The 14713-nt window shown below is 54.1% G+C and overlaps 1 protein-coding gene across 1 annotated transcript in view; it reads left to right on the forward strand.

Annotated features, from left to right (window-relative positions):
- Window positions 1-14713, forward strand: part of LOC117203600 (nascent polypeptide-associated complex subunit alpha, muscle-specific form-like) — a 35295-nt gene that overhangs the window by 11374 nt on the left and 9208 nt on the right. The window contains exon 3 of the mRNA XM_033439033.2: window positions 1824-13518. Coding sequence (XP_033294924.2) covers window positions 1824-2226 — 403 coding nt within the window. The 3' untranslated portion in view covers window positions 2227-13518. The remainder of the gene's footprint in view (window positions 1-1823; window positions 13519-14713) is intronic.

Raw genomic sequence — 14713 nt, forward strand, 5'->3', positions numbered from 1 at the left:
CTGCTGTGGCCTGGGGTCCGTCTGGTCAGAGCAGGTGAGACCCCTCCGTTAAGACAAGTCCCTGAGGGGCCAGGAGCCCTGTGGCTCCCCACATGGCCAGGGCCCTTCGATTCAGTCTCCTCCCACCCCCCTCCCCACCTCCCAGATGGAATTGGTGCGGGACCCCTGGGGCCACCGTCTTCCCAGACCCCTCTCACTAGCCCCTCAGGAGCAGGGAGTCGGCCGGGCATGGGCTTGGGTCACGGGGCTGGGCCGGGGTCTCCTGGCTCTCTGGTCACTGTCCAATCTCTGTCAGCCGCTCTTGATGAATAATTTAGTTGTTCGAATTACAGTAAAGAGCTATTCAGCTTCCCTTCCCAAATCGTTAAGAGCTGATACAAGATGCCTCTGCTCCTTCTAAGGAAAGTCCCTTTGCCAGTGAAGCTGAGCCTTGTGGGCAGGGATCTCCCCCTCCCCCCAGTCATTCAACAGTATTGGACAGGGACAGGGGATTGGCTTTTGTTTTTTGTCATCTCAGCTGCAAAAAATGGATTGTAGCCTAAGATGCCAGTTCCTGGGAGCAGGAGAGTGCCACTGTCCTGAGGGGTGAGGCGGGTGCTGTTTTGGAAAGGGCCTTGGGGAGCTAACGTTGACCCCAAGTCACAAGTGCAGGCCCCTGGAGGGGATTCGAGATGCAAGGAGCATTGCAGGAGCCTGGGAGGAAGGAGCATGGGGCGTGAAACCAACTGGATGGTGCAAGAGTGTGTGTGTGTGTGTGTGCACGTGCGCGCGTGCATGTGCAGGCACACGTGAACGTGTGCACGTGTCTATGTGTGTATGTTGCACCCATGACCGTGCATTGCATGTGCACAGGTGGGCGCGTGTGCACTCCTGTGCACACCGTGCGTGCGTTATGTACACGTGTGTGCATGCACCTGTGTGGGTGTATGCACGTTCTTGGAGGGCGAGCGTGCAGCTGGAACTGGATGGGGGCTGGCAGCACTGGGGCGGCTCTCGGGCGTTTCCAGAGCTGGGAGAGTTGGGTGGGGAATCTGGGTGGGGCTGGGCTCCAGCGACCCAGTCAGGTGACTTGCAGGCAGGCAGGGGAGGGGCTTTAGGAAGTTCGGAGAGAGGGAGGGAGGAGTGGGAAAGGGCCAGGGCGGGGACCTTGGCTGGGAGGTGCTGTGAAGAGTGAGGCAACATCTAGGGACTTGAGTGTTCCGGTTCCCCGGCCAAGGATGGCGGGAGGTGGGGCTCCCCCGGGTGATGGAGCCCACTGGGTACGGCGCAGAGGAGAGGGCGGGAGACCTGGCCTGGAGCCTCGGCCCTGCCGATGGAGGCCTCCCAGCGCCTGGGGAGGGCTTGCTGCCCGGGACGGGGCGGGGGTGGGGTGGGGTGGGGTGGCGAGGCCAGGAGGGCTGAGGTCGCAGGTTCCGCTCCTTGCAGCTGTGCTGCTGAGGAGGCCGGAGGAGAAGGGAGCCTCTGAAGTCAGGCCCGGAGGCAGGCTCAGCCCGAGCAGCAGGAATCCCTGCCTCCAGCCAGCTCTCCCCGTCTAACCAGAGGACTCTGCTCTCCTGCAGCCCTGTCGCAGGAATGGACCTGCATTTCCCACGACTCACCCCCACCCCAGTCCCTTTGCCTGCAGCAAAGACGACTGAGACTACTGAGGGTCAGGGCTTGATAGAGTCACTCTAACTGGCCCCAGATACTCAGGGGAGGAGGTGGCCTGGGGTCTAGTCCTCAGGCAGCTACCCAGGGGCCCCACCTCTGGAAGGGAGCTCAGAGACAAATGTACAAAGGTGGCTTCTTGAGGAGGCCTGACCCCTGCCACCCCTGGTTTGCAGGTCTGTGTGGGGTGAGGGGAGACCCCAGGAGGAATCCATCTCTCCCGCGCACTCCAATGAAAGGCCAGCTCCCAACGCCACGCAGAGGAGAAGCACCTCCACCCAACCTCGTGGGCTTGTACCACTCTTCCCACCTAAGCCCAATCTTGCAGCCCCCAAGTGCATTGGGGTGGCAGAAGGCAGCACTCTCCCCCACCTAGATGGTTTGCCCCATAGATACCCAGGGTACCCTGAGAGTCCCCCATGGTCCCAGCCTCCTAAGGGGATCCTTGAACATTCATGCCCTTCTGCCCTCATCCGAAGGCCATGTGACCTCGGCATCCCCTGGCCAGATGTGGGCCCACACCAGGCCCCTGGGACAGCCCTCCATCTGCTGTGTCAGCATCCCTCCAGCTCTGGCTGAGCAGGAGTGGAGAGAGGTAGAGGGAATACCCCCCGGGCCTTACTGGGCCCCCCTGGAATAAGAACAGCAGCTTCTGATACCCTCCCCATCCCTCCCTCCCTGAGCCCTGAGCCCTGAGCCCAGTCTTGGCCTCCTGAGAGAGGAAGGCATAGTCGAGCTCCACAGAAGGAGAGAGTTCTCCCAGTTTCCTTGGGAAGGATAGGGAATGTTCTGATTTCCAAGCCTTCCCATGGCCCCATGGGCAGCTCCTTGCTTCCTGGCGATAGGACTAGGGAGCTCTCTCCCCCTCCCTCTTCCCCCCCCCACCCCTCCCCAGCAGGCTGGTGCAGGTTGGCACCTGGCTGGTGGCAGCTGAGCAGAGCCTACCCACCCTCAGCTCTTGTCCTCTCCTGGGTGGGATACGGTGGGTGGGTCATCTCTGTGGCCTCCCTCCTCCTACTGCCAACCTGCAATCGCTCCACTCCATCCCCAGTGGGCTTCTCCCGGGGCCCAGAAAGTTCTTCTCTCTCTCACCCCCTGGCCTTTGAACATGTTTTCCCCGAGGCCAGGGGTCAGCAAACTTTTTCTGAAAAGGGCCAGGTGGTCCTTATTTGCGTCTCTGGCATTGTAGCGTGAAAAGCAGACACAGAGAATTAACAAACCAATGCGTGTGGCTGTGTTCTAATGAAACTGTACTGGACATTGAAATTTGAATTTCATATAATTTTCACATGTCATGAAATAGTATTCTTTTGGTTTGTTTTTCAACTGTTTAAAAATGTAGATACATTCTTTGTTCATGGGCTGAACCAAAACAGGTGGCAAGTTGGATTTGGCCTGTGGGCTAGAGTTTGCTGCTCCCCTGTTCTAGGCTGCCCCCTTGGCTAAATCCTCCTCAGGCCACAGCTCACACATCCCTTCCCTGACCAGGTGGGAACATCCAGTTGGACATACCCACAATGCCCTGCGCTACTTCTTTCCTAATAGACAGCCCAGCACTGAGCCTGGCACACAGTAGGTGCTCAACGAGTGTTTGACAATTAAGCGTGCTTCCTACATATTGTCTCTTTTGATCTTCACAACATCTGAGTGAGGCATAGCTATTATCTCCATTTTTTTTTTTTATTATCTCCATTTTATAGACAAGGTAACTGAAGCCCAGAGAGGTTAAGTAACCTGTCAAGGGTCACCCAGCTAGCTGGGACAGAGGAGGAATTGAGCCTGCAGACTGCTTCCTGGGTGACCGGGCAGCAGGGGCCTAGTCCTGGGCCTCTTGTCCTGAAGCTAGGCTTCTAGAAGGTGTGGCCAGGCTTCTCGAGACATCAGGGAGCCCAGCCTGCCTTTCACCTTTGGCACCAGGCTTGCTCGGCAGCTGGGGGAGGCTCCGAACAGCCTCTGTCCTCCCAGAGGCCCCTGTCCTTCCGTATGGTGGCATTCTCTGTGACTCGATTCTGGGCTTCCTTCTCAGGGCTAGACCCAGGAACAACGGATCCCATTCCGTAGTCACCCGTCGCCCCTCCTCAGCCTCGCATCTGAGCCACCTGTGCGTAACACAGCCTGCAACAGCTGGCCTCCCCTCCCCGCCAGCTGTGGACACGTCCCCACTGGCCAAGGCCTCTACTCGGCCTCCAGCCCAGTCCTTATTGCCAAGTGTTAATCTCCCCATGTATCAAAGGGGGATGATTACCATGACACCTTCCAGTCCCATCGTCAGCCTGGGAATTGGGGCACATTCCTGGGCGAGCCAGGCTGGATAAACATGTGGTCCAGCTGTGGCCTGCCTTCCCATCATGGGACATCACGGGAGGTTTCTGAGGTTGAGGGCAGGAAGGTACGGGCCCCTCCTTTGGACTGGCAGGCCCTGACCCCAGGACCACTGCAGCTCAGCTCTCCCTTCTAGCTCTTTCCCACAGAACCTTCTGGCCTCAGGGATTCCCGTCACCTCGGCCAGAGTTCATCAGACATTCCCCCATCCGCCCCCTCCCCTCTCCCCTGGAGAGAGGCAAGGAGGAGAGGGGCTGGAGGAGGAGAAGGCTGGGATTCCGGTGATGGGGGTGTAGTGAGGCAGCAGGGTCTTGGGAGAGGTCAGCTTGCTGGTAGCCACAGTGTAGATCCCGCAGTGGACATCACGGCTTTGGGGGCAGTGAGATGACAAGGGGAGTGAGTGCAGAAGAAGGGGCTGGGGAGCCAGGCAGAGGAATTCTGAGGAACCAGATCCCTTAGGAGAAGCCCGAAGCTCTCTTCCCATTCTCCCCCCTCCTTCCCCGTAACTACAGCCTGAAATGCCCAGGGTCTCCAGCCAGAGAGAGAGAGGACATGGCTATGCTGGGCCCCCCGGGGGCCTCACTCTACTGCCAAAGCAGTCCTCTGCTCTCAGCTGTGCTGGAAACCATCTGCCAACGGCCACCAGGAAGATGGGGATGTGGTTCCTAGGCCGGGGCAGGAGCAAGGTTGAAGACCTAGGGAGGAAGGAAGGAGGTGGGGGAAGAGAGAGAGAGAGAGGGAAGGAGGGAGGGAGGGAGAGAAAGATGGCGAGAGAGGGGATGGAAGAAAATAAAGAGGGATGAAAGGAGCGAGGAAGGAAGGAGAGAAGGAGGGGGGCCGTGAGTAGCCTCCCCACTTTGTGGTGGTCCCTGGGAGGCCGCTGGGCTGGGAGGCCCCTGGGCGTGTACGTGCTCATTTAGTTGCTCGCTCTTCTGCGGTATTTATCCCACGTGTGCTTATTTATCTTCTGGCTGAGGCCCTAGGTCCGGCTGGGATTGGCAGCCCCCAGGCCGCAGGCCTGGTTGCCATGGCAACGCCTCTTTGTTAGGCACCAGCATCTGAAAATGTCAGACTGTTTCCAGCGGGTCAGATCTGGTTCCCTCCCTTCTTTCGCCTTCTCCTTTTTCAATTCCAGTTGCCTCTGCCCAAGTTGCAAACTTCCTCTGTCTCCATGGGGATGGAGGAGGGCTGTCTCTCTTTTTCCGTCCCAAACATCTGTCTCTATAAACAGTTGTGCAGGGCACCTCCTCCTTCTGGGCCCAGGCTTTGGGGAGGAAGTGTTTTGTTTATCTGGAGGGGGTCGGTTTCCTTGCTCCTTCAGGCTGGCCGCTGTGGGATGGCTGCAGCCCTGGACTCTGGGAGCCCCGGGCGGGCGGCCAGTGCCCGCTGCTCCTCTGGGCCAGCACTTGGTGGGAAGGGTGGCTACTCTGCACAGTTGTCTGGTAGACCTTGGCTCTGCTTTGCTAGCTGGGCTGCCTTAGACAGGTTACTTAACCTCTCTGAGCCTCTGTTTCCTCCTCTGTAAAGTGGGGAAGCTAATAGCGCCTCCCTAACAGATCTGTCCCGTGGGTAATGGTGTCACAAAGTGTCAGGTGCAATCACTGGAGCTCTCTCTAGAAGGCCCTTGTATTTCATGGTCCCGGGGATTCTTCCTGTAAGTTACTACTATTATCAGCCCCAGTCAGGAGAATGTTGAGAGGTTCACTGGTGCAGGGTTGGAATTCCACCCAGATGCAAGCGTCTGAAACCCAGGTCCTCCGTTTGCAGACTGAAGAGCTTGGATCAAGTGACCTCCTCCCCAGCTTGAAATTTTGATTTCTTTCAGGGAAGAGGGTGGGGAGAACTAAGAAATTAGTGGGGTTTTGCCGAGATCCAGGGACCGGAATGCACGATGTATGGGTGAGGAGTCAGGGACAGGGACTCCGATGACTCAGACCCGCTTTCTGCAGCTGGTAGAGATGCGAGCTGGGCCTCAGGAAAGAACGCAGCACTGGCCCAGGCCCAGCCCCGGCTCGGCCACCTCAGAGAGCCTGTCCTGGCCCCACGTGGCCTAAAGTGCCAGCATCGCTCCCGTGGGTCTCAGCAGCCTGACTCCCAGCTCCAAGCCCCGTGCTTTTTCTTGCATCTACAGTCCCAGCGTGGTGCACAGAATGAGATCAATTACACTCCTTCTAGATGATCAGAGGAGAGACCTCATAAACAACCAGGTCAATGGCTGAGTGACAGCCCGGGCTTCAGAGCAGGAAGAGCTGGGTTTGAATCCAGATTCATTAATTGCTGGTGGACCTTGGGCAAGTTAACCTTGCTGAGACTCTGTCATCTCATGTGTAAAATGGGTAGCAGAACAGTACCCACTGAGGGGGATGCTGACGAAGGGCTCGGGCAGCAGTAAGGCTGGGATGCTGGTGGCAGGGGTCGCCGGTGGGGGGGGTGGGAGAGCCGTGACCAAGAACCCATCCCTGGAAGGCAGGGAGGCAGGACCACGTGAGAGCCGAGGTGCAATCCCCCGTGCAAGCTCCACCGTCCCATCTGTAGAAAACACAGATTGAAAGATAAAATTATGAAGAATTTCAAGGTGACTGCAGAGCACTAAACCCCAAGCATGGGGCTCTCTTCCGAGTGCAAGGTCCTGTGTGACAGCCTGCCCCTGAGAACGTAATGTGACTGATTGCTGTCTCCTGGGATGTCTTCCAAGAGACTGAATAAAATGGACCGGAGCACAGACGCCAGGAGGAAGGGGGAATTTATACACGGCTTCACCCTCCAGCCAGTTGACGTCCCAGACTTCACGGATACCGAGTGGTCCTTCAGCACTCCAGGCGGGGCAGGAGGGAAGAGCTCGGGGTGCTGGCCCCCCGCCAGGTGTGGCTAGGTGGAGACCCCCACCAGGGCTGACCCTGTAGGCCAGGAGCATCTGAGAAGGCACATAAAAAGCATCTGATGCAAAGTCCCTTTCCTGACATTGATGTTGATTCTGTAAGACATGCCCTTGTTTTTAGGACACACACGCCCAAGTGTTTCAGGGGAAAGAGGCATCATGTCTGCAGCTTACTCTCAAATGGCCTAGGGGAGAAATGGGGAGAGAGGGGGAAAGAAAATGGTAACACAAACGTGGTATAATGTTAACATTTGGGATATTTGGGTGAAGCGTATACGGTAATTTTTTGTAGTATTTTTGAAACTTTTCTGTAAGCCTGAAGTTATTTCAAAACAAAAAGTTGGGCTTTTCTGTTTTGTTTTGTTTTGAAGGGCATGATACAATTATTACTGCCGGGGGTTGGGGGGTGTGGAAATACCAGCAGGGAGCTAGTCCTGCCGGCTGCGGGTCGGTGCTACGTGGAGGACCCCAGGTTCTGCAGGAGGCACCTCGGCTGTGGGACAGGGCAGCAGTGTCACCACAGTGCCAGCCCCCCCTGCCCGCACCGCTCCTGCTACCATCGGGCTCCAGCTTTCCGGCCTTGTGGCCAGTCTTCCCCTTTGGGGGGCCAGTGACTCAGCCATGGCTTCCATGTGGCAGGAAGTGGGCACAGTGACTCATGGATGGCTCTGACCCCTCCCACCTGGAGGCTGGGATAGCAGCTGATGCCCCAGGTCAGACATGGCCCCCAATGAGGGGGGTCTGCACCCCACAGTGATGTGCCCAGGAAGTACCACTCTAGAGGCCGGGCCTGGAGCACCCCGCCAGCCAGGCCCCCTGGGGGCTGGCTGAACTTGCCCTCTGCCAGCTCTGCCCACAGCCTATGGCGTTTCATGGCCATCTGTGGGCATATGGGCAATGCTGGACACTCCTTAAGGATTCCCCACTGTCTGCAAAGCTGGCAGCCGCTGCCGCAGTCAGTCCCCGACCCTGCCAGATGCCCCAGCCAGGTGCCTTCACCAGGGACCTTGTTAGCACCCAGAAGTCATACAGACACCCAGGTGCCCAGGTCTCCGGGGCCCAGGCCCTTCCAGCCTGTGAAGGCTCAAGCTCTATGGCATTTCCCGCTTGCCTTGGAGACCGGTGCTGGGAAACTGTCTACTCTCTGATCAGTGGGTTCAAAACCAGCACCTGGACTAGTTAGTGAACAAAGGTTGCTCAGGGCCCAGGCTGTGTCTTCCCTCCAAGACACCCTGACCATTCCAGCTTTTCTTCTCACTTAGGGCTGGGATTACTCACTTCAAAATTAAGGCGTGACCACGTTTATGAGGGTGGTCATAAAAGTGACCCAGTGCTTGCACATCTGCTGTCTCATGTATCCTCATAACACAGAGGGAGACTGAGGCTCAGAGACGTTAAGGAACTTCTGGAGGCCACACAGCAGCACCAAGTCTGGGTTTGAACTGGCGTCTTCCTGACTCCAGAGTCCACCCTGCCTTTGTCACTCCTTGAGGTGGGCTGTGCATTCTCCTTGACTCTTCGTGGGCTTTCCTGTGTCCACACTTTGTCTGCCAGCTCCAGGGTGGATCAAGAAGGGTGGCTGGGAGGAGGGCTTCCTTATTTTCTGAAGCCTCCCAGCACTCCGCACTCCCTGACACATCGAGTGCTCGGGCATGGCTTCAGGCAGACTGAGTGTCTGATGGAGGGTGACAGGCCCAGCACCAGTCCTTGGCCCCAAACCCCACCCACAGCGACCCTGCACCTGTTCCTCTTACCCCGCTTGGTGGGTGAAAGATCCCTTCCGGGGCTGCCTGGTGCCGGTGCCCACCTCCAGGCCAGTCTCTCTCTGGCTTCTCTGCAGCCTCCTAGCCGCTCACTTCCCGGATCTGTTCCCCTGTTCCCGACTGTCCCTCTCCTGTGTGTTCACCTTTGCTTCTCTTTCTCTCCTTTGATTTCCCACTCTGTTCCGTCTTTCCTTCCTTCCCTTTTTTTTTCTGTTTTTTTTGTTGTTGTTGGTTTCTTCTTTTTTTTTTTTTTTGGTGGTACGTGGGCCTCTCACTGTTGTGGCCTCTCCCGCTGCGGAACACAGGCTCCGGACGCGCAGGCTCAGCGGCCATGGCTCACGGGCCCAGCCGCTCCGCGGCATGTGGGATCTTCCCAGACCGGGGCACGAACCCGCGTCCCCTGCCTCGGCAGGCGGACTCTCGACCACTGCGCCACCAGGGAAGCCCTGTGCTTTTTGTTTTGTTTTTAGTAATTCTGTCTACCTGCCACAACCTAACTGTGCTATCTTCAAGGCTAACTTCTTCAGTGTCTTCCGTAAGGCGATCACAGAAAGCCGAATGTGCTAATGGAATCAAGGTATTCTATATCCATAGCAATTTTCTTTTTGGCCGAGCTGCACGGCTTGCGGAATCTTAGTTTCCCGACCAGGGATCGAACACGGGCCCCCTGCAGTGGAAGCGTGGAGTCCTAACCACTGAATTGCCAGGGAACAGGGAATTCCCTATCCATAGTATTTCTATGATCTGACAGTCCTGTCAAAGAAGAAAGGACTTATTTGGCCTGAGTTGCTAATAGTAAGTTACAATTTTTTTTTTATCCTTGAAAAAAGGGTAGTCAGTATTCATTTTATTATCATTTCCAGATAGATGAAAAAGAATTGTAAAGCATTCCAAATCTCTCAAACATTTCGGTATATATTTCTACAAGTTTCTAAAAACGTCTAGACGTATGTATGCCAAAAAATTCATAAAAATGCCATCATACCTAAATACTCTTTTATCTGCTTCTTTAACTTACTAATGTTTTGTGAATATCTTCACATATGAATAAGTGTACAGCTAAACTATTTTGATTGGCTGTGTAGTATTCCATTATCAGGACACCTATTCAACAGACCCTACATTACTGGATTCCAATTTTTTTGCCTTTATAAACCTTGCTACATAAACCTGTTATGAACATGTCTTGTTCCTTCCCTGAAACAAGTTCAGGTCTTATACTCTGCCTTTTCTAAGTATCCTCTGAATCCCCACAGTGTTTATCTATACTTCTCATGTGAACCTATTTCCATTACAAAAATTATACACCATCTTCTCCCTGCTTGTAGCCGCTAAGATCCTTTAGGGAACAGTCCACCCCAATTTAATGCCTAACACAGTAGCTTGTACTTACACACACTCCGTAAATATTTGTTGACTAAGGGCATGAATAAATGAATTTATTTAATGATTCATTCTACAGTTTTGCTGGTGATTAACATCATACTCGCTGGTTTCTAGTTCCCGAAGTCTGGTTTCTGCCCCAGTGGGGCCTGGTTTGCCCATCTTCTGGTCCCTCGCCCAATCTCAGGGATGAGAGAAAGTGCAGCCAGGGTTGTGAGCTCCCCCCTCCCATCCCCACGGTCCCAGGATGGCGATGGCCTTGCCCTGGGCTGACACGAGTTGATTCAGAGCCTCCCTGCCCACTCTCGCGGTCGGTCTCCTCTCCTCTCTCGGACTCCAGGTCTCTATTAGCCTGCCCCGGCCCTCCTTTCTTTCTGAATTTGATTGAGAAGCAGGTAAGCTTGGAGCAGGTCCGCATGGCCTTGGGAGGCCGTCTGGGGAAGGGGTGAGGTTGTGGCTGCCTTGCGTGGCTCCCTCGTGAGAAAGATACCCAAGCCTCTGCTCTTTAGGGCTTGGGTGAGACTGACAGAGTTTGGGGGTGGGCCAGGACACGGTAGGTGCCCAATCAAGGCAGTTTTCTCTCTCCTCTTCCTTTAATGGACACAGTTCAGTCTTCTCCCCTAAGGACTGGGTCTGCCCCTGAGGGATCACTGTTGGTGAAGAGCCCTCCCTCCTTCCCTTCCTCCCTTCTCTCCTCATCTTTTTGAAATATGACCTCAATTCCCTAGAAGTGTGTTTTTTTTTGGCCTCGCCATGCGGCTAGTTCCCCGACCAGGGATTGAACCCCGGGCCCCGGCGGTGAAATGCGCCAAGTCCCTAATCACTGGACCTCCAGGCAAGTCCCTAGAAGTGTTTTCTTTCGTACCTCAGCCACCAGCACTCTTTTCTCATAGAGCTCACTTGCGATTAGATCGTCTGATCTGTGGATTTTTTTTCCTACTTCATGATTTTCCTTGACCCATTTTCACTCCTAGGGCCTACAGCTTTTTTGGGCCAGAGTTTCCCTGAACTTTTTGGAAAAACGTCCCCTAACGTCTAGGGAACCCATCTGACAAATCCCAGTGTCTCTCCCCTTAGCTGTCATTAACCCATAGGAAATCACCTGCAAGTGACCCCCCACACACAATGAAATTCCTTTCCTGGGGACTTCCCTGGTGGTCCAGAGGTTGAGACTCCACTCTCCAATGCAGGGGGCCCGAGTTTGATCCCTGGTCAGGGAACTAGATCCCTCATGCATGGCGTAACTAAGGATCCTTCATGCTGCGATGAGGATCCTGCGTGCCGCAGCTGAGACCCGGCGCAGTCAAATAAATATTAAAAAAAAAAAAAAAAGAAAGGAAAATTCCTTTCCTGGAGCTCAAACGTCAGCCTCTTGACTGGAATAAGGACCATCATCATCCCCACCGCCACTGTGATCCGTCAACTCAGCCCAAGATTAACTGTTGATGCTATGTCTGGCTCTATAACGGGTTGCCTTTCTAAATAATGGCTAAGAAAGGCAACGTGATCCAATATAACAAAATCTACCGGGCACCGACTATGTGACTATGAACCGGGGATTGGGGAGAGAAGAGATAGATGAGAATTGGCCTTGCCCTCAAAGAGCTTAGAATCTAATGACTAAGAACTTAGGTTTGGAATTGGAGAGCTTACAACCTAAAATGAAGGAGCAAAAAGATGAATTGGGTAAAATCAGGATAGTTTTGTGTTTTTCTTAAAGAATTTTAAAGCGGTGTTGCTTTCCCGTTTCTTCATCAGGGGTAAGTAATTTCCAGTCATCCCATCCATTAAACAAATATGTATTAAGAAAGCAAAACACAGGCCAAGAGCCTGCTGTGTGCATGGCTGGATGCACAATGAGGCCGTCCTCAGGAGACTTGAGCTCTGCTCCGTGAGAAAAGCATAAAACGGAGGGGACACCAAGGTCAGAGGGCAAGTGCCCAACCCTTGCCAGTGAGAGTCATCTTGAGTTCCACTTGAGGGGCTCAGAGTTGGGTCATCGAGGGTGGAAAGTTCTGGAAAAACCCTAATACCCCTGTTGCAACATTCTAGGAAAAATGGTCCGTCTACTGAATAAGGGTGAATCAGCCGGGGAAGGTTTGGGGCTATCAGCGCTGTCCCACGGCCACTTGTCCCCAGTCTTTGGTTCCCCAGTGAAGTTCCAGCTACCCTCTGGGGGCCGAGGGGAGGAGACGGTGAGCTCTGATCGGGAATTTCAATGAGACATATGCAAATGACCAGTGGGCTCTTCAGAGGAAGTTCTGAGAGGAGAGGGCTATGGGCAGCTCGGCGCCCATAACCCGCAAAGCAGAAGTGAGAGCCGTGCGATTTCCCAGTCCTCTCTCCCCGTCTCACCCAGCCCTGCCCCCGTGGTGTGGGCCTCCTTCCCTCTCAGAAATGAGACCTGTGACTTCTCCCCAGTTACCCAAGTCTGAGGAAATGTTTGTCTTGAAAGGAAACTAGACTTGTAAGCCTCTTCTCAGCCCCAGAATTGAGGAATAGATTTGGGGCACCCAGTGGGGCTGAGCAGGTGAAAGGAGGGGCAAAGGAGTAACCCCCCTCCCCCTCCCCCACCTTGAGCACCTACCAAGTATCAGGCCAGGGATCCAGGGCCCTCTGCAGGGTGTCCGCACCCTCACTGGCAGTGAGTGGCTGGTGGGACCAGGACCTGACCTTGCCAGCCAAGTTCCCACACACTCTGGCCCCAGGGCCACTGCCCCCCCGGACAGTAAGCCCCCTCAAGACTGGGCAAATGCTATTCTTTCAGGAAACTAGGACACCACTGGGAGTATTTCCGCTGCAGCTCTGGCCTTTGACACAGATGCACATCTGGAAAACGCGGCCTTCCTTCCCCATGGAGTTTTGAACGAGCAGTTCTGGATTCCCAGTAACTTCCACTTGTAATTAATTGTCAATTGATTACCCGTTCACTTACACGTGTCAGTGTGAGGGCGCTAGCCTCTCCGTCAGGAAGTCAACTGTCTATTGACGAGTGAGTCAAAGCATCCGGTGGGTTACTTATTCATGAGCCAGGGTGCCCATGTAGCTGGGTTTCCCTCACCTGTTCCAGCTTGCCCTGAAAGATGGAAGTAAAGGGCCCTGGGGAGAAAGTGCTTTCCTGACTCTTCCTGGGCCCATATTTGAACCACACTTTCTTCCCTCGCTCTCTCTCTCTCTCTCTCTCTCTCTCTCTGTCTGTCTCACACACGATTTCCATCCTAGGTCTGGTGGCTTTTGGCCTGACCTTTTACCCATATCCCACAGTGTTAACCCCGGCCAACCCAAGGTGTAAACACGAGATGGCAGCATAAAGCACTGGCAGTAAACTGTAGACCATATTCCTTTTCTTTTTTTTCAAGATGACTTTTATTTTACTTTATTTTCTGGCCACGCCACGCAGCATGTGGGATCTTAGTTCCCCGACCAGAGACTGAACCCGTGCCCCCTGCGTTGCAAGCGCGGAGTCTTAACCACTGGACCTCCAGGGAAGTCCTGTAGACCGTATTTCTTCTTCTGGGGAGTGAGGTGAGAGGAATTGGGGCGTGGCGATGTTTTATTTTTTATTAACATACAATTGATTTTTTATTTATTTTCATTGAGTTTAAGTATACATTTGGTACACGTGTTTTACTCACAGGTATTAGTGTGATAATTTGAAGGAAAAGCTGCGGGGCGTAAACTGCAGGGGGAAAAAGTCTGGGGCTAAAAGTGGGTCATCTGAGGACCCAGAAGCTAAGGCTCGAGGGGCAGAGGACATTCTGTGGGCCAGCTGGGCCTGGGCGCTGGCCTCATTACTGAAGCAAGCCACTTAATCTCTTTAAACCTCCAATGCTTCATCTGAACACCAGGAGGACCGCTGTGTGGACCGCTGTGTGGATTCCCCCTCCCTTCTTCTAACGTGGTGCACACGGTGCTGGTGGGATGAAGACCACCTGGGGCTGGTTAGAAATGCAGCATCTCAGGGCCTCCGCATTTTGACAAGATCCAAGTGGCTTCTGCTGACAAAGTTTGATTAGTGCTTTGCTAAACATGACATATTTAAAACACCTAAAAAATTAAAAAAATAATAAATAAAGCACCTAGCAGAGAATTTGGCAATGTTAGTTTCCCTCCTCTTCCCTTCCCTGAGTGTGCTCAGATGGGATTTAGGTTAGGTTAGATAATGAATGTGACTTGCAGTCTGATGGTGTCGCATATATTTTGTCTCCTCATAACCATGGTGTGGGATAGGACACAAGTATTCTTATCTTGGTTCACAGATGGAAGAGCGTGGCCCTGATGAGTCCAGCAATGGGTCCTAAGGTTACAGAGTAGACCCAAGGGGACCAGGGCCACATGTGGAGATGCTCAAAGCTTCACCCACCAAGCCCAGGCTACCCATGGAAGTGGCCACTCCCTCTGGTGGGGGAAGGGATCCAGGGGCCAGCTGGAGCATATGCTCATCAGACGGGTTAGCTGGATAGGATGTAAAAAGATCCCAAGGGGCTGGAGTTTGGTGTCCTCAATGTGACAGTTTAACAACTTTCATTTAATGACCATTTGGGGGGCACCCATCCTTGTGCTGGGCACTGGGAATTCAACACTGAACCATATGGTCACGTGGGGTGATGGGCGGGAGTCAGGAAGGGAAGGCAAATGGGACACAGGGGGACACTGGCTGTGCCCAGGCAAGCACAGGGTGCTGGGAAGACCACCCCAGACCGAGAGATGGGAGCAGAGG

The sequence above is a fragment of the Orcinus orca genome, chromosome 19 (assembly GCF_937001465.1).
Source record: "Orcinus orca chromosome 19, mOrcOrc1.1, whole genome shotgun sequence".
NCBI lineage: Eukaryota > Metazoa > Chordata > Mammalia > Artiodactyla > Delphinidae > Orcinus > Orcinus orca.